Source organism: Mustela nivalis (genome assembly GCF_964662115.1).
Source record: "Mustela nivalis genome assembly, chromosome: 2".
NCBI classification, from domain to species: Eukaryota; Metazoa; Chordata; class Mammalia; order Carnivora; family Mustelidae; genus Mustela; species Mustela nivalis.
Window position 1 is genome coordinate 156301006 of NC_139021.1, and position 18517 is coordinate 156319522.

General features: G+C 45.9%; 1 protein-coding gene across 1 annotated transcript in view; it reads right to left on the minus strand.

Annotated features, from left to right (window-relative positions):
• Positions 1–11340, minus strand: part of PIK3AP1 (phosphoinositide-3-kinase adaptor protein 1) — a 115310-nt gene extending 103970 nt beyond the window's left edge. Inside the window, exons 1-2 of the mRNA XM_082722145.1 lie at positions 10822–11340; positions 2657–3073 (exon numbers count right to left, since the gene is read on the minus strand). Of these exons, the coding sequence (XP_082578271.1) occupies positions 2657–3073; positions 10822–10834 (430 nt within the window). The 5' untranslated portion in view covers positions 10835–11340. The remainder of the gene's footprint in view (positions 1–2656; positions 3074–10821) is intronic.
• Between the last annotated feature and the right edge of the window lie 7177 nt (positions 11341–18517).

The window sequence follows — 18517 nt, forward strand, 5'->3', positions numbered from 1 at the left end:
AAAAAAAAAAAAAAAGAGGGGCGCTTTGGTGGTTCAGCAGTTAAGCCTCTGCCTTCGGATCAGGTCATGATCTCAGGGTCCTGGGATCGAGCCCCACATTGGGCTCTCAGCTCAGCGGGAAGCCTGCTTCTCCCTCCTTCTCTGCCTGTCTCTCTGCCTAATTGTGATCTCTCTCTGTCAAATAAATAAATAAAATCTTTTTTAAAAATTAAAAAAAAAGAAGAAGAAGAAATGTGTTCTTGCTGAAAAAGAGGAATTTCATGTAAGGGAATTTTGTGGTCAAGAGGCTGTGAAGGTCACATGGCCCACCCATGACTCCAAAGTTGAATCCCTTTAGGGCACATCGACAGTCTCCACTCACATACTCCCAGGGGTGTGGAACTCACCACCTCCAAAGGCAATCTGTTCCACCTTTGCACGCTCCATTAGAAAGGTTTCCAGAAATTTGTGTCCCTATAACTTTCAACAACCCTACAATCAGTAACTCCATAATTACTGTCCCTGCTATTAATTCAACCCCATTATCAATTTCCCATTACATTTCCTACTGGGATTTTCTTTCTTAACACAGAAAGTTGAAGATACAAGTCTCATGTATTTATGTATTTAATTCTATGAGAGAAGGGCATCTTGTTGTAGTGGGGTATATGAAAATTTAATTTTTTGCTTTTATTTTGAGGAACCTTAGGAAAACCTCATGTGTACCAGAGAAGTATCAGAATAAGTTGTCACAAGTTATAGAGAATATAACTCAGGGCATAATCATATCAGAAACCTAGTTTAGGATAGTACTGTTCTTAAAACATTGTTTTAACCCTAAGCTTCCTGGGAGTCAAAGCATGTATGAAATGGTGATGAGAAGGTGATGCTTCAGAAATGTTCGAGACTCTCTGGCCTTGGGGAATCATCGGTTATCAACCCTGGAAAGTATCTCAGATCAAGTCTCATTCTGGCCTCTTACAGGGAAGGAAATGGAAACCCGGAGAGGGTAAGTGACTTGCCCAATACTGGGCACCTAGTTAGCGCCATGGAGTGTCCCTATCCCTGCTCAATGCTCTCTCTGGCATACTGCCAGACTCTTGAGTCTGGAGTTTGTTCAAGAAGCTTGCCCAGTGTAAAAACCAGAGATACAGCACCACATTACTGGGTCGACCAAGGGCCATGGCTATGTATACCTGAAAAGCAAGCCATCCTGGCACACACAGACCCCTCAGATCCCAAAGCCCACAAGTCTAACACCACAGAGCCATAAGCCACCACTCTTCCTTCTCTTTCCTAGAACTCCATCTGTCCCTACCTATCCACTGATGCGGAACGGCAGAGTTTCCACCGAGAAGCTTATTTTAATCTCCCATTAAAATAATCTCTTTCTGATGACAGGTTATTTGTTCCCAGAACAGAAGCACCACAGAACAGAAACACTGTGGAACACTTCATTCTTTCGGAAACATTTGAAGTTGAAGGCTCAGAGCATACAGAGCCAGAGTCCTTAGTAAATAGTAAATGATTATAGGCGATCGATTTATCCACGCATCTAAACATTAGGCTCTTTGAAACGATATTAAAAGCATCCTTCCTATCATGTATTTTTTTTAATAACAGGAATATTTTAAAGAGCAATCTGTTAGGTCATGCAGCATGAGAAGATAGCACAGGGACAATAAGTCCACGGAGCCCTGAATGATGGGCTGGTGGGTCACAGTGACCTATCCACAAGATCGTAAGGGACCAGCAGGGACAGAAGCCCATCTGCAGAAATAGCTACTTGTGCTTCAGTTCTTTATAAGTTTAGGCAAATCAAAACTCCCTCAAGGCGACGAGAAACAATCATGTAGGACTGGATTATGTGCATTTTCTATCACTGTGATCCTCTGAAGTAAGGAAAAGCAAACCCTAGAAGAATTTCTTATCCAGGTGAGACATGTTTTATATTAATGCTTGTCATTTATATCACAAATTAGCCAGGATCCCACTAGGCTAAGAGATCTGGCCCTATTTATTGGTTTAGAGCAGCCTATTACTGGATAAAAGTACCGAGGAAGCTACATCAGCTTTGTCAGGTCACTGGGAATTAGTGAATTCTTGATTCAGCCCATCAGAGGAGACGGGTTGGATGAGTCCCAGCAGGGATAACTGAGCCCTGTTAAATCAACCCATAACTGTCCAGGCTTCTTGGCTGGCATTAGGTATGTAAGACCTCAAATAGCAAGGGAACAGAGATAAACACAGAGCCCACTCAGAGCCCACACTGAGGCAAAAATAGAAAGCAAAAGAGGAAGAGCTGTGACATGCCTCCATCCCAGAACGCGCCTTCCGCTACTGTTCATCAGAGTGTAGGTCACACTTCCTGGGGCCAATGAAGTCATGAGCCCTGGCCAAGGGGACCAGAACCTTCCCACTTTAAAAGGAGAAACAGGACAAAAGACAGAAGCTCAGCTAGTGGGAAATAGAGAAGAAGGGTATTTCTCTCTAAACATGTTGTCCAAAGTGACACGTTTTCCGCAACAGTCCTAAGGTCCCTGATGATAAATTGGAAGCAGCTCACAGGCAGGAAAGCTGTCTCACCTAAAATGCCTGGGGCCTGGATGAGCCGTTTTTTGTTTTGTTTTGTTTTGTTTTAAGGCTTGGTTAGCTTTCCTTGAGAAGACAACCTTACCTTCGGAAATGGCCTTCTTCACCGCTGCCACGTAGGTCTCAGGCTCGTCGTCACAGGTGAGCTCCTGCCAGTGCGCCCAGTCGGGAAAGTAGTCCAGGAACTCCTCGCTGTCCTGCACCCCGCACAGCAGCCGCACCACGCGGTGGGGCGGGTGGAAGGCTCTCTGCAGCGGGGGCAGCAGGGCCGGCCGGCAGAAGCACTGCGCCATCTCGGCGGACAGGAGCACCACGACACAGCGGGCGCCGAGGAAGAAGTTCAGGTCCTTGGCCGAGAAGGAGGTGTCGGAGCTCAGCCTGTAAGTCAGCATCTTCTGGCTGCGCACCTGCCGGCTGGCCAGAAAGAGGTCCTGGAGGTACTGGCACCACTCCTCGGCATCCGGGCTGTACACGATGAGGATGTCGCATCTTCCAAAGGCCCCTGAGTGAGAACGAGGCGGAGAAGCACGGTGATACACCTGCTCTTCCTAGGGCTCCCACGCCCTGCGTGATCAAGCATGCAGACGGGGTCCTGGCCCCACCGTCTTTCATAGTCTGTCCCTACCGGAGCCGTCATACCTCTCCCCTACTTCCGGGCTGCGTTCCAGCCGGACCTAGACAGGTCCCTGTCTCTGCCCCGACTCGCCTCGCCATTTCTAGAACTTTCCATAAGCTGTCGCTTCTGCTGCCATGCTCTTCCACCTACAGCTGACGCCAGATAAGATGATGACGGATGGTGATGACAACGATGACAACACCAAGAGCAAGCACTTTATGTAGGGCTTCCTGTGTTCCAGACGCCCTTCCAAGCACATTGCCTAGTAAACTCCTTTAATCATGGCAGCAACCTTACAAGATAGAGAATACTAGTAGCCTCCCTTTTAAAGACGAGAAAACAAAGGTGTGGCAGCTTACGTATTTTACCCGTGGTGACAGAGTCAGAATTTTTTTTTTTTAAGATTTTATTTATTTATTTGACAGAGAGAGAACACAAGTAGGCAGAGAGGCAGGTAGGGAGAGGTGGGGGAATCATGCTCCCCGCTGAGCAGAGAGCCTGATGGGGGGCTCGATCCCAGGATCCTGAGACCATGACCTGAGCCGTAGGCAGAGAGGCCTAACCCACTGAGCCACCCAAGCGTCCCAACAGAGTCAGAATTTGAACTCAGACAGTTTGGCCCCAGAACATGGCTCTTTCCCAAATACAGTGGTTAGAAGCACAGGTACAGAATCAGGTGGCCAGAGTTGGCATCCTGGCTCTGTGAATTGTTAGCTTTGTCACCTTAGGCATGTTACTCTAATAGTCTAAACCTCGGTTGACTTATCCTGGAAATAGAAATATAATGGCAATATTTATCAGTGATTTGTGAGAATTAAATTAGATATTTCATATAAAGTGCTAAGCACAGCACTTGACATGTGGTAAGCCTTCAATGATTGGTAGCTGGTGTCTTCCTCCTCGCATTAATAGAAAGAAGGCATAAACGTAAGCAGCAGCTGTGGGTGATTTAATGCTTTGATATACATAATACCATTGGTGGGGAAGGGCGCCTGGGTGCCTCAGGTCGATTAAACGACTGCCTTCAGCTCAGGTCATGATCCTGGAGTCCCAGGATCAAGTCCCACATGGGGCTCCCTGCTCTGCAAGGAGTCTACTTCTCCCTCTGACCCTCCCCACCCATGCTCTCTCTCTCTCTCTCTCTCTCTCAAATAAATAAATAAGTAAAATCTTAAAAAAAAAATACCATCAGTAGGGTGTCCCTCACCATGGACATAGGCTTTCTTCCTCTCATAAGACATAAATGCCAGAAACAGAGTCCAAAGCCTTAGAGAAGCAGTGAGTTAAAAAGAGCTTTAAGAGATCACCTGGCCCAAACTCCTCATTTACAGATAAAAGAAACATTTCATCAGGGAAGATGAAGGGACTCGCTTAAACTCACACCTAGCAAACTAGTCACGAAGCCAGGACTGAACCTCAGGGTGTCCCCTGGTCTCTTGTCCAGTCCTCCCACCAGTCCACCTGCTGCTTCCCATCAGGGATTCGGTCAAGAATCATACAAATAGGGGTGCCTGGGTGGCTCAGTGGGTTAAAGTCTCTGCCTTCGGCTCAGGTAATGATCTCAGGGTCCTGGGATCAAGCCCCGTGTCTGGCTCTCTGCTCAGTGGGGAGCCTGCCTCCCCCTCTCTCTCTGCCTGCCTCTCTCCCTACTTGTGATCTCTTGTCAAATAAATAAATAAATAATATTTTTTTTTAAATGCAAAAATAAAAAGCAGGAGCTTTTTACCAACACCCCCCACCTATACTGACAAATATACTAGCAAAATCATGTCAACAATTTTTTACAAATGGGCTGGAAGGAGAATAAGATCTTGGGGAAGGCGGGCTGTGGTCCCACACATTAGTGATGAAGCTACTGGTAACGTTTTCAGTGGACGGTAGAGAAATAAGGAAGAGAGAAGAGTATTTCCGAGAGCATAATAAGTACTCTTAAGAAAGCAACTCAGATCTTGGAACAATGACTGACTTAGCAGGAAAAGCAAGTAGCAACTTTAGAATGCCCCGACATGTGGCCATGATAGATGCCACTTTTATGAGGAGACAGTGCCCCAAAGCAAAGTCAACCAACAATTTCAAATGACAAGTTCTGGGATCAGGGAGGGAGTGAGTGTTCATTTCATCCTGAATCCTGCCTCAACACGACCTGTTCCTCTGTTACCAGGGCAACGTAGTATCTGCTGGGTGTCAAAGACCTCTAGTCATCAAAGGGAGCGCAAATATTAATAATGACGGAAACTGGCTATGGGATATATGAGAACCCTAACATCTTCAGTTTTCCAATAAATCTAAAACTTCTAAAATAAAAATTTTAAAATACAATTTAAATTAAAAAACACTTATGGGGTTAACCTCTTCTGTATGGAAATCATGGAAAATGTCTCATTCCTGGGGTTCTGGTGTTAAATTTGACACTCGACCCCCCCCCCACACACACACACACTCCTTTGAGCAAAAGTACTTGAAAACAAAGTGTTTAGTGCCTCAGACTCATTAATATGACAAGCTACCTGGTCACCCACTTGTGCCGTGACTTGAGACCAGTATACTAAGTCTAAGCAAATTTTGCCTCAGTGTAAATGAGGACAAGGAAATCTATCACCTTCTTGAATTTTGCTTCACTGCTGAAACTGAAAGCTGGGGAAATTCTAAAAAAAGTTCCAAAGTGGAAGTTAAAGTTCCTCCATGATATGCTAAATAACATCACAGGACCAAACACTTGGTCAGCAACTCTCTCTTGTGCAGGGACACCCCTTTCGTGAAGGATAAATCCCTACCTGTATCCACAGGTCATTTCCTCACACGTGCCAAATCAATTCCCCCAGTTTGTTTGTTTATTAAGAAAAATGAAATCTCTGATCTCACGGATACGTGGAATTTAAGAAACAAAACAGAGGATCGTAGGGGAAGAGAGAAAAAAAATAAAACAAGACAAAACCGGAGAGGGAGACAAACCATAAGAGACTCTTAATCATAGGAAACAAACTGAGGGTTGCTGGAGGGGAGAGGGATGGGGGATGGGATAACTATTGAGGAGGACTTGTGATGTAATGAGCACTGGGTGTTATATAAGACTGAAGAATCACAGGGGTGCCTGGGTGGCTCAGTGGGTTAAGCCACTGCCTTCGGCTCAGGTCATGATCCCAGGGTCCTGGGATTTAGTCCCGCATCGGGCTCTCTGCTCAGCAGGGAGCCTGCTTCCTCCTCTCTCTCTGCCTACTTGTGATCTCTCTCTGTCAAGTAAATAAATAAATTCTTTAAAAAAAAAAAAAAGACTGAAGAATCACAGACCTGTACCTCTGAAACCAATAATACATTATATGTTAATTAACTGAATATAAATTTTTAAAATGTTAAAAAAAAAAAAAGGAAGAAGAAGAAAGAAAAAGAAAAATGAAATCCATGTGGGCGCCTGGGTGGCTCAGTCCATTAAGCCTCTGCCTTCTGCTCAGGTCATGATCCCAGGGTCCTGAGATAGAGCCCCGAGTCTGGGTCCCAGCTCAGCAGGGAGTCTGCTTCTCCCTCTCCCTCTCCCCCCTGCTCATGCTGTCACCCTGTTTTCTCAAACAAATAAATGAATAAAATCTTTTTATAAAAAAGAGAGAAATGAAATCCATGAACCAAGAGGTGTCCATAAATCCCAAACAGAAATGAGGATGGGTCTTTGTCCTTGTAGAGCTTTAAGAACAGCCTGGGCTATAGGAGAAAGCAATGTGGGTAGCAGCGGGCGTGGGTGGAGTGGGGTGGGAGGAGGGGGAGAGAGGCTTGCAGCAACAGCGACAGCAGTGGTTAAGAAAGACAGTGACTGAAAAAGAGCTTCCTTAGAAAGATTCAGAATCCATCTGAGAAAAGAAGAGGGAGGAAGTGGCAGGCAGCTTTTCAAAATACCCAGCCCAGACCATTTCTTTAGTCTGCAAGTGACTCCAGTTCCCCGGTCATCTTTCCCGAGCACCCTACTGAAAAGGGTTGTGAGCTAGGGAAGGTGATCAGGATGGGGAGGGGTCTGGTAAGGACTCACAGAAGGAGCTTCCAGACTCTGAAGCTTTCAAGTTTAAAGACTTGATGGGAGTACTGAGAGAACTCAAGAATCAGATGGGAGTTACTATCACAAAAAATTAAATGTACCTTCAATTTTTTTAAAAAAGGGCAAGAAAAAGTATGCAAGCTTTCTTCAAAGATCTGAAGGCTGACACACGGAGGAAAGGATTCTGGTCTTCACCCAGCCACAGACTCAGTCACTTGGGGAAGTCACTTATGCCTTCTTTGTCTCCTCTCTGCCATGCGTAAATGCAATAGATGCCATCAGGAGCCAGGGTAGGCTCATTCCGTTTCATTTCATCTTGCTTCCCACACTCTTTCAAAAACAAGGAGCCAAGATTCTCCTTGATTTCAATAAACAAAGATGTCTTTCGAAAAAGTAAAATCCAAATGCTTTCCCTTCAGCAGAAGGAAATTTGAAGACCACACGATTCAGCCTTAAAAAGAAATGAAGTGCTGACACATGCTACAACTCGATGAACCTTGGAAACGCTATGTTATATGAAAGAAAACACAGAAGACCACAGACTGTGTGATCGCATTCATATGGAAGTCCTGAGTCGGGAAATCTACAGACACAGATGTAGCAGGAGGAGGGAACAGAGAGTGATAGCCAAAGCAAAGAAAGTTTCTCTCTTTTTTAAATGTGCACCCCTCTTCACGCATTTCTCAAAATGAGTTTCTTTCTAAGGTGATGAAAATGTTCTAAAATGGACCATAGTGATGTTTGCACCTGTGAAGATACTAAAAACAAACAAACACTGAATCGTACACTTTTGGTTGTTTGGGGTTTTTTTAAAATTGTATTCTTTAAATGGGAAAAGTGTATGGTATGTGAATTATATCTGAATAAAACGGTTTAAATAAGGGAAAGGAGGAGGAGGGGGAAGAGAGGTAGAGAGAGGAGGAAGACGAGCCAAAGATTGCATGAATGAATGGCCCAGGTGACACCGCACCCTATCCTATCTTGCAAGAGGTATTCTCACGGCCACCATGAGTCCTTGCACCTCCAGACCTCAGAGAGCCCCCAGGACTTCAGAGGCCCAACTCCCACTTGTAGGACCTGAAGTGGTGTCTCACCGCAGTGCATGCTGAGAGAAGCAGGGTTTGACAGCCCTAACCATTACCGACATCAGCAGAAGCCACTACAGAGCCTATAAATAGCCCCAGGTCTGGCCACTGAACTAGAGTCCCCATGTGAATAGGAGCACACTCTTATAGCTCCTTCCGCCAAGCCCTACTGGAGTCATGCACACAGGACCCTAGACGAAGGTGGTTTTCTCTGTTTCCTCTAGCCAAAGGCTCTTCCAGCTTGCTATTTCTTGCACGTAACAGCCCAGGGCCTGTTCTCAGCCATGGAAAGAGGTGGGAGCTTCACTGAACTCATCTCCTACTTCCCCCCAATCACCTACTTATTCCACCACCTGCTCCTTGTTCCTTAAATACACCATATACACCCATTTACTGTTCCTCTGAATGGAACACTGTTCCCCTACATGACCTTTCAGATCTTCACTCAAATGGCCCTTTCTCCATGAGGCCTAATCTGGTCGCCTCCTTTAAAATTATAAACCCAGGCCGGGGCACCTGGGTGGCTCAGTGGGTTAAGGCCTCTGCCTTCAGCTCAGGTCATGATCCCAGGGTCGTGGGATCGAGCCCCGCATCGGGCTCTCTGCTTGGCGGGGAGCCTGCTTCCCCTCTCTCTCTGCCTACCTCTCTGTCTACTTGTGATTTCTGTCTGTCAAATAAATAAATAAAATCTTTAAAAAAAATAAAATAAAAAAATTATAAACCCAGGCCACATGGGTGGCTCAGTCTGTTAAGCATCTGCCTTCAGCTCAAGTCATGATCCCAAGAATCCTGGGATTGAGTCCCACATTGGGCTCCCTGCTCAGCAGGGAGCCTGCTTCCCCCTCTGCCCCTCCCCTCCACTTGTGCTTGCTTGCTCTCTCTCTCTCATAAAAATAAATAAAATCTTTTAAAAAAATAAAAAGATAAAATTTAAACCCAACCTCCTCTGCCCCTTCCACCCCCTCTACTGTTTTCCCAATGCACTTAACATATCATGAATTGCCTTATCAAGCATATTGCCTGCTTTCCCCCACATTCCATAAGCTCCCTGGGTAAGAGGCTTATGTTTGTTCTGACTGTTGAATATACACCTGATACCTACAACACTGCCTAGAAACGGTAGGCACACAATAAATAATTATTGAATGAATGAATTTCCTCTACATAACTCTATTTCAGCTTTTGAAGGGAACGTGTGGACTCTGAGACTACTGTTACCACAATACAGCTTCTTCTAACCTCTAGAGCCCCCCTGGAGAGCCACAAGGCTAAAGCTAGCCATTTTCCCACTCCCTTTAAAGAAGGATCCTGTATTACCAAATCTAATAGAACTCTTACCATTGACCTTCTCTACCCCCACCCCATAGCTCTCACCCCCAATAATCCCCCAAACCCACCCACCCCCACCCTGCCCCAGCTTCCAATGCACCATGAGAAGGCTAGATAGACCTCAGGGGATACGGGGACAGCTGGCTCTTCATTCTAGCATCTGCCCACATCCTTCAAGCACAGTATCTTCTCCCGGCTGACTAGATTTTAGTTTTCAAGAGGTTTACATCCTGTTTATACATGTTATCTCTACTAAAACATCATAAAATGGGTGAGGAAAATACAAGCAACCTCACTTGCAAATACAGTAACCCTCATCTTCTCACCTAGCAATTCCCTGTTTACTCATCGCCTTCTTGCACAGGACTGTAAACTAACTCCCTGCGAGCAGAGACCAGGCTGTCCTGGTCACCACTGAGAACACAGGTGGGTGCACGATAACTATCCTAGTGCATAGTAAGTGGTCCTCAGTTGTCTCTGTTATCATCATTATCACATGGTTTGTCCGGGATCTCAGAGAGTGAGTAACTTTGGCGAGTGTACAACCCATGAACCAGAGAAGAACCCAAGACGAATCAAAAGAGACTCCTGGCACCTTTCGATGGGTAGATTACCCAGTGGACTTCACTTTTCCCCACTCCCCAAAATTCTGCAAAAGACATAAGAGAACTAAAGATAACGGAACGGTGTTCCTAGATTTCTATGGAAATTCTAGATGGAAAGCAAAGTCAGGGTTAGAGGAAGGTGGCCTGGGAAGGTGGCCCAAGGGCCGCCCTCCTGACTGCCTGAGCGCCCCCTATTGGCCCAATGGGGCCCTAAGAGAGGCATTTCCCAGAAGTGGGAAAGTGGGCTCTCTCCGCCTTGTTTCCACGGGACTCGGGTTCACGGAGTTGGAGGAACAAGGGAAACAACTCTAAGAAGCAACTAGAGCCAGTCGGAGAGAGGAAAGGAGACTTAGAAGACGGGGGACAGGGGAGGCGCAGGCGGGGGCAGGAGAGAATCGCGCCACAGGCTGGGAAGGGGCACGTGGGAAAGCTGGGTTTATGCCGGGGAAGCGGGAACGAGGGAAAGAGCAGAAGCGCACAGATCCCGCGCGGAAGACGCAGAGCAGGGAGCGGCCGGGTGCTCGGGCCGCGGCGGTGGGCAAGAGGGCGCGCCAGCGGGGAGGCTCGGGAGGGGGCCCGGGCCCGCCTACGCACCTGAGGCTGCCATGGTGCCGGGCGCAGTTCACCTGCCCCGCTCGCTGCGCGCGCGGGGCCGGGCCCGGCGGCGTCCCGGGGCGCGGGGCGGCAGCGGCGCCGGGCTCTGCGCAGCACCAGCCGCGGCTCTGGCGCTTCCTCCCGACCGGCTGCGAGGACCGGCCGCGGGGGCGTGTCCACAGGACCCGCCCCGCCTGCGGGGCACTGCCCGCGGCACCTGCACCCGTGGCCGTTGGGGAGGGGAAGTGAGAACCCCCACCCCACCCGGGCCGAGCCGCCGGCTGGCTCCCCGCACTGCCAAGGGGGCTTCGCGCCACGTGCGTCCCACTCCAGGCGAAACCGGCCTGACTGGGCGCCAAAGGGCAGTCCAAAGCGAAGTCCAAGGCGAATGGGGGAGAGGGAGGGAGAAGGTGGAGCTGCCGGACCTCTGTGACCTGGGTCAGGGGTGTATCTGAGCACAGCTGGCACAGCTATCTCCCCATCCCCTGGAGCTTTCTCCCTGAGCCGCCACCCTGGCAGGAAAGGGGAGGGGGCAGGAAGAGGAAGAAGAACCTGGCCCTGGGTGCTTAGCGTTGCCCTTAATTACCCTCCAGTGATTTTTCTGTAATTCCTTGGACCTGGTCTCCTGATGGCACAAAGGATAATCTCCTGTGACAAATGCATGATACAGTTACTGCCTTTTAGGCCTTTGAGGTGGCACCTATCATGTCTTCATGTTTGAGATGAAGAAACATGCCAAGCGCCTTGCTCCCTTGCTCATATGCACATAGGGAATAAATGCTCCCTGAGCTTCCAGCAGGCCCGAGTCCAGAACCAGAGCTCTCCGTGGACCCTTGTACTCACCTGCCTGCTTTTTGCTCTCCTGCCTCTGCCTGCCTCTATATCTGATCTAAACAGCCCTGGACCCTTGGAGTCCTCAAAAATGCAGGATCCAGAAGATGAGTCCGGAGAGCAGAGAGGAGGGAAAGACCGGGTTCAGACAGAGGTGGAAATAAATGAAGTGGATTTAGAAATGGAACTATCAGGGCTCAGGCCTATAATTATAATTTTTTACAGCTGCCATAAAAAATTACAGCAAACTTAACATCTTAAAATAACACAAATTTATTCTCTTCCTGCTCTGGATTTCAGAAGTCCAAGAGGAGTCACACTGGGCTAAAATCAAGGTGTCAGCAGGGCTGTGTTCCTTTCTAGAGGTTCTAAAAGAGAATGCATTTCCTTGCCTTTTTCAGCTTCTAGAGACTACCCACTTTACTTGGTTTATGCCCCCCTTCCAAAAACCTTAATTAAACCCAGCCACATAAAATCTCTTTGACCCAGCTTAGGATATCACATCTCTCTCTCTCTCTCTCTCTGACTTTTTTATTTCTCCCTCTTCCACTTTAAGGACATTGATCCCACCTGGATAATCCAGGAAGATCTCCCTTTTTTAAGGGAGACCAACAACCCTAAAACCATCTACAATCTTAATCTCCTTTGCCATGTGACATGACATATTCATGGATGATAGGGGTAAGGACGTGGACATCTTTGATGAACCATTACTTAGCCTACTACAGACCTGGAATTCTGAAAGAGGAGATGAGATCAATCCTGCTATACCTCACACCTATTTTCCATGTTCAGGCCTTCTCTGGCCTCCAGATCAGATTAGCTACACCTTCTCCCTCCCACTCTCTCCACTCCGCCCCGCCTCCCCGCCATCAGGCATTGTCGCAGCCCTGTAGTATTTTTTAGTAGAAATTATATAGCTATGTTTCTGCAATTACTTATGTTAATTTGTGTCCCCTCCATGCAATTTTAAGTCCCTCAGAGGCAGGATCCGGGCTTGTCTTTTTCACCATGGAACCTCTAGCACTTGGAGCCAACTCTGGCATAGAGAATATTAATATACTCAGAAAGTATTTCGATGAGTGAATTAACGAATATGGCCTGGAAAGCCTTCAATTTGAAACTGAAGGATAGGGAATTTTCAGGCACTGAAAATCACTGAACTTGAAGGAGGGGAATATGAGATGTCAAAAATGGGCTGTCCATAATAAAAGCCATCAAGAATAAGGAAAATGATGAGCTGAAGTCTGGAAATGTTGAGTTTGTGGGACCTGTGGGGTGTCTTTGGACCTCTGTCCTTGCACGAGAGGTGAGGGCCTACGACTGACCAGGGTCGACCTCCTTGGGGTTGAAGCTGCATGAGTGGATGGGGGAGAGGCGTGAAGGGGAGAAGAGCAAAAGCCTGGTCTCAAGGGCAGAACCTGAGGGAAAGACCATGCTCAGGGGCCACAGGAGACTGAAATAACCAGAAAGACAAGAGAAGAGGCAGACCAAAATAAGCAGGAGGCCAAGGAAGAGGATTCTGAGAAGGTAGTCAGTCATGTGGGTCTCTGAGGAGTCTGGGAGAATGAAATCTAACACAAATGACTCCATAAGCCCTCCTTTTCCTCATGTGCACAATGAAGGCATCCCAGCTCAGAAAATGCTAGGGCTCTGAGGATTATCCTCCTCTTCAGAGAACTTTGCCTGAACACTGTCTACCTCTCTGGCACCTTCCCTCACTCTTCACAAGCCTGGGGCCCTGGCCAGTCTGTATTTCTCTTGTGAGTCCTATCCTCCTCTTCAGAGAACTTTGCCTGAACACTGTCTACCTCTCTGGCACCTTCCCTCACTCTTCACAAGCCTGGGGCCCTGGCCAGTCTGTATTTCTCTTGTGAGTCCTATCCGAATGCAGCTCTGGACGACTTTGAACTGAAAGAATATTTCTAGACTTCTTACAACTCTTAGCGGGCATCCGTCAGTTGTGGGTAAGGTCTCTGGTGCTGGGTCAGGAGTCCAAATTCTGAATGCTCCCACTGTTCCACAGCATGGACCTCTGGGATTTGGCTGGGAAGAGGACTCAGAAGCCAACATTCCCTCAGTGAGGTGTCAGCCAGTCCCCAATACTGGCAATTCCGGCCAGGTCCCTTATACAGCAGGTGGGGCTGGATTGGAGGAAGTGGTGTCTGTTTTTACATCTCCATTTGACAGTTTTTGCAAAAGATGGAAGGCAGGGTGACTGTTCCTCTGAAAATCCCTGCTCTGGCACGTGGGCATTGGGTCTAGGGGCAAGCTCTACAGTCAATCCCTCCAGCACGGGTTGGCCCGCAGGTGGGTTCCAGGCAGAATGGAGAACTTGAACATGACTGCTGCCCTACCCTCTTATTGTCTTGGTAAACAGGAAAGGCCAGGAAGATAAATATAGGTCATCTAAAGAACAGAGGGATGAGGAGTAGGGAAGAAATCCCTGTTTCTTACATCTTCAAGATGTTCTTTCATAATCTCTCAGGACTGAGGACCAGACAGAGCCTTTTTTCTTGGTTGTCAAGACCTCAATTATCAGGACAAAGGGTAGAGATGGTGGAGTATTCTGCAGCAGTATACTCTTAATTCATCTTAATTCTCTCTCCTTTTTTTTTTTTAAATAAATAGAGTATATTATTTTTTACGTTGAAGCTTTTCTTTAAAAGATTTTATTTATTTATTTGACAGAGATCACAAGTAGACAGAAAGGCAGGCAGAGAGAGAGGAGGAAGCAGGCTCCTGGCTGAGTAGAGAGTCCGATGTGGGGCTTGATCCCAGGACCCTGAGGTCATGACCTGAGCCGAAGGCAAAGGCTTAACCCAATGAGCCACCCAGGCGCCCTCATCTTAATTCTCTTAACTGTCATATGAGGAAGATGCAAATGGCATGCACATTTTATAGATAAAAAAGTTAAATACCTTAACCCAAGGGCATACAGCCAGTGCATTGCAGAGAGCCAAGTTCTGAACCCCAACAGCCGGGCTCTGCAGTCCATGCTTCTGCCCACTGGATGATGTGGTGAAGGCTTAAAGCACAGCCAGCTGTGATTTGAAGAACAACACAAGTCACAAGCCAGTACTGGCCTCACCTCCCACTGCAGGTAGGCAGACCACAGCTCTGTCACCTGCAAGATCCCCCTGCTCTGCTGGGATTTCCAGCTCCTGAAGGCACTCCTGAAGCGCCTGCATCAGGAAAGGGCACTGGCAGGCCCCACCTCCCTGCTCACTATCCTATGTATGTCCCATCAGACCTTCAGCCTCTCAGGGGCAGGCTCTGTCTCTTCCTCCACTGTGTCCCAGTCCCTGGCATAGGCTCCAACACACAACAGGTGTTCAACGAGCATTGTTTGCTTTTAAATCATCGAAGCCAACCTGCCCATTTTATAGGTGAAGACGAATCACACAGATCAAGTGACCTGCCCAGGGCCCCACAACCTTCACCTGAGGCACTCGTTCCTTGCTTTGCTCAGTTCAGAAAGACTCCGCACATTCATACACATAGGGTGGGGTATGTGTAGACCAAATGATAGGGGATAGGCCAAGAGGCCATCACAGGTAGAGGCAGGGAGAAAGAGTTCCAGGGTACCAAGGACCTGGTTTAGCCTTGTCAACACTCTAGAGTTATAAAATCTGCTTTCCTTTCTACCCGCTCAAGACAGTCTCAGCCCAACACAGTGGGCCCAATGCAGACTATCTGGGGACAATTATAGCTTTTTAGCATCAGGTAGCTTTGCAGACAGAACCTAGAAGCCTACCTTCTTGCAAGAGGGAAACCTCCTGCCCTAGTCAACCAAAATGGCCACTCCTTATGCCATAACCCAAGGACTCCTCATTGGACCCCTTTGAGCAATGGCCCTGAATCTCAAGTTCTTCAGAACAAAATATTCTTAAGAATCTGCTGTGTGGCTACTAGTCAGTGTTGTCACTTACTCAGCTTTCATGAATGTTTAACTCAAACCAGTGAGGCAGCCATATTATTGTTAGCCCATTTTCCAGGTGAAGAAACTGAGGTTCCAATAAGGTAATTTGCCTGACCCACGATCACTTGGTTAGTAAGTGTCAAAACTAGATTTGAATTGAAATCCATCGGTTACACAAAAGCTGCCTCCCTTGCCACGCATTATGATTCAAAGACCATGCCAGCCATTCTGTGCTGGTTCCCCAACCCAAAATTAACCTTAGTAACAAGGAAAACTAGTGTTGCAAAGACTGCTGGTTGCCCACCCAATATCCATTTTCCCCATGTTTCTTAGTAACAGAATCCCGTTTGGAGCCACAGGATTCCATTCCCCAGCTTCTCTTAGAGCCTAGAGGAATCCAGTTGTGAATGGAAGTCACTGACTCTCTAGAGTTCTTTAGAGGCTGCTTAACCCTTCCACCCTCTCTTTTTTTAGTTTCCCTTTGCCTCTCTCCCTCTTTTAATGCCTGCCAGGAAAGTGAACGAGATGACTGGAGAGCCAACAGCCCTCTTAGACTCTGAGGCGATTGTGTGAACAGAAGCCACACACTAAGGACAATGGAGCAGAAAGATGAGCAGAGTCTATCACTAGTTCCCTAGTTCCCTAGTGACCACGGAGCACCCAAACAAGCCCCAGGTGTCCCTCCGCACCCTCCCCTCCCCCCCACGGAACTCTTTTACATGAAAAAGAAACACATACAACTCTGTCTTATCTGAGACTTGGATATTTACATGTCCTGCCACGTGTAGCCCAACCTAATTCTTGACCAATATGTGAATGGAACCTAGCAGTTACTGAGACCTGACTGTAACCACAAATTTCCTAATGCTCTTGCAATTTATCCCCCACAATAATTCTGCATCCCACATATTAGCTCCACTTTGCAGAAGAAGAAACTGAGATTCAGAGATGTTGGAACATTTTTCCAGGATCATTCAGCAGGTAGCAGAACTGGAGCTCAAACCCAGCTCAGTCTGAGTTCAAGTTCCATGGTCTTTCCATACACAGCACCATGATAGCTTGGATGCTTGCAGGAAGTTCATTAAAAGTACCTCCTCAGAACACATGGGTGCTTTCAAGGTGGGGAGGGGTCTCCCTTGAACCCTCAGCACTTCAAGCCACATGCAGATGGTGCTTCATCTGTGCATGAAAGCATATCTTACACATTTTCTACTTCCACCTTCTGAGGTGATGAAGCAGAAAGTCTAGGCAGCTGTGATAAAAAATTTTAGGACTTGGCCTTATAGACTCTCAAGGTGTAACAGTTGGGAAAGACCCTAAAAGGTCATTATTGGACCCATGTGTAAACTAAAACCAAGACAGGCTAAATGATCTTTCTAACATTATCCATTGAGTTGGAGGTGATACCAGGACCAGAATTCTGGCCTTAATTCCTAATCTGGTGGGATTTTCATTTCTTGGGGATTTTTGAAGCTATATCTGACCACTTGTGTTTTTAACTATCAGTAAAAAAAAAAAAAAAAAAAAAAAAAGTAAATGTAGAAATTCTTTCCATGGTTTGATGCTTTAACTTTGCAGTTCTTTCCCCTAAATCTACCATAAGCTCCTAAAAGGTTAAATCAGTCTTGAATGCCTAGGATAAACTCAATATGATCATGATACATCAGCCTTCTTATATGTTGTCAATTCACTAATATCTTGTTAAGGATTTTTGCATCTGTGTAATTTTGTTTTTGTAATATCTTTTATTAGTTTTTGGTATCAGGGTTAATCTGGCCTCATAAAACATGTTTGAGAGTATTCACTTTATTGTTTTCTAGTACAGAAAACTTGGCATTATTTCTTTCTTAAGTGTTTGATAGAATTAACAGTTAAAACTATCCAGGCCTAAATTGTTCTTTGTGAGAAGGTTTTGCCATATCAGTTTCCTCAATAGACATAGGGCTATTTAGATTTTGCATTTTATCTGTGCTCGTATTAGTAAGGTGTACTTTTCAAGTAATTTGTCCACTTAATGTAAGTTTTAAAATTTTACTAATATGAAGTAATTCATAATATTTCCTTATTATCCTTTTAAATTCTAGAGGATATGGAATGATAGTCCCTCTTTTAGTCCTGATACTATAAATTTGTGACTTCTCTCTCTTTCTTTCTCAGTCTAGATGGTTGTTTATTAAATGTCATTTATTTTTCCGAAGAACCAGGTTTTGGTTAATTTTTCCATGGTTTGTTTTTTACTTTGTTGCTTTTTGCTCATTATTTTTTCCTTCCTTCCACTTACTTTGGGTTCACTTTGCTCTTATCTAGCTTCCTAAGATTGAAACTTTGGTGATTAATTTTATTCCTATTATCTTTTCTAATATAAAAATGTAAAGCTATAAATTTCCCCAAATTCAATGCTTTAGTTGCATCTCCCAAGTTTTGATATGTTGTATTTTATATTTATTTTTATTATTTTTATAATTTTATAAATTATTTTATAATTTTATTATTATATTATTTTAGAAATATATTTTATAATTCAAAATATTTTCTAATGTTCCCTGTGGTTTCTTGTTTGAACCATGGGTTATTTAAAAGTGAGTCAGTCGGGGTGCCTTGGTGGCTCAGAGGGTTGGGCCTCTGCCTTCGGCTTGGGTCATAATCCCAGAGTCTTGAGATCCAGCCCCACATCAGGCTCTCTGCTCGTCAGGGAGCCTGCTTCTCTCTGTCTCTCTGCCTGCCTCTCTCTGCCTACTTGTGATCTCTGTCTGTTAAATAAATAAAATCTTTTTTTTTTTAAAGTGAGTCAACTCAAAAAATAAAATCTTTAAAAAAAAGTGAGTCAATCTCCAAATATTTGGGCTTTTTAAAAAATATATATATCTCTTATTATTACTGATTTCTAATTTAATTCCATTATGGTCAGAAAGGAGACTCTGTATGACTTCAACTTTTTTAATT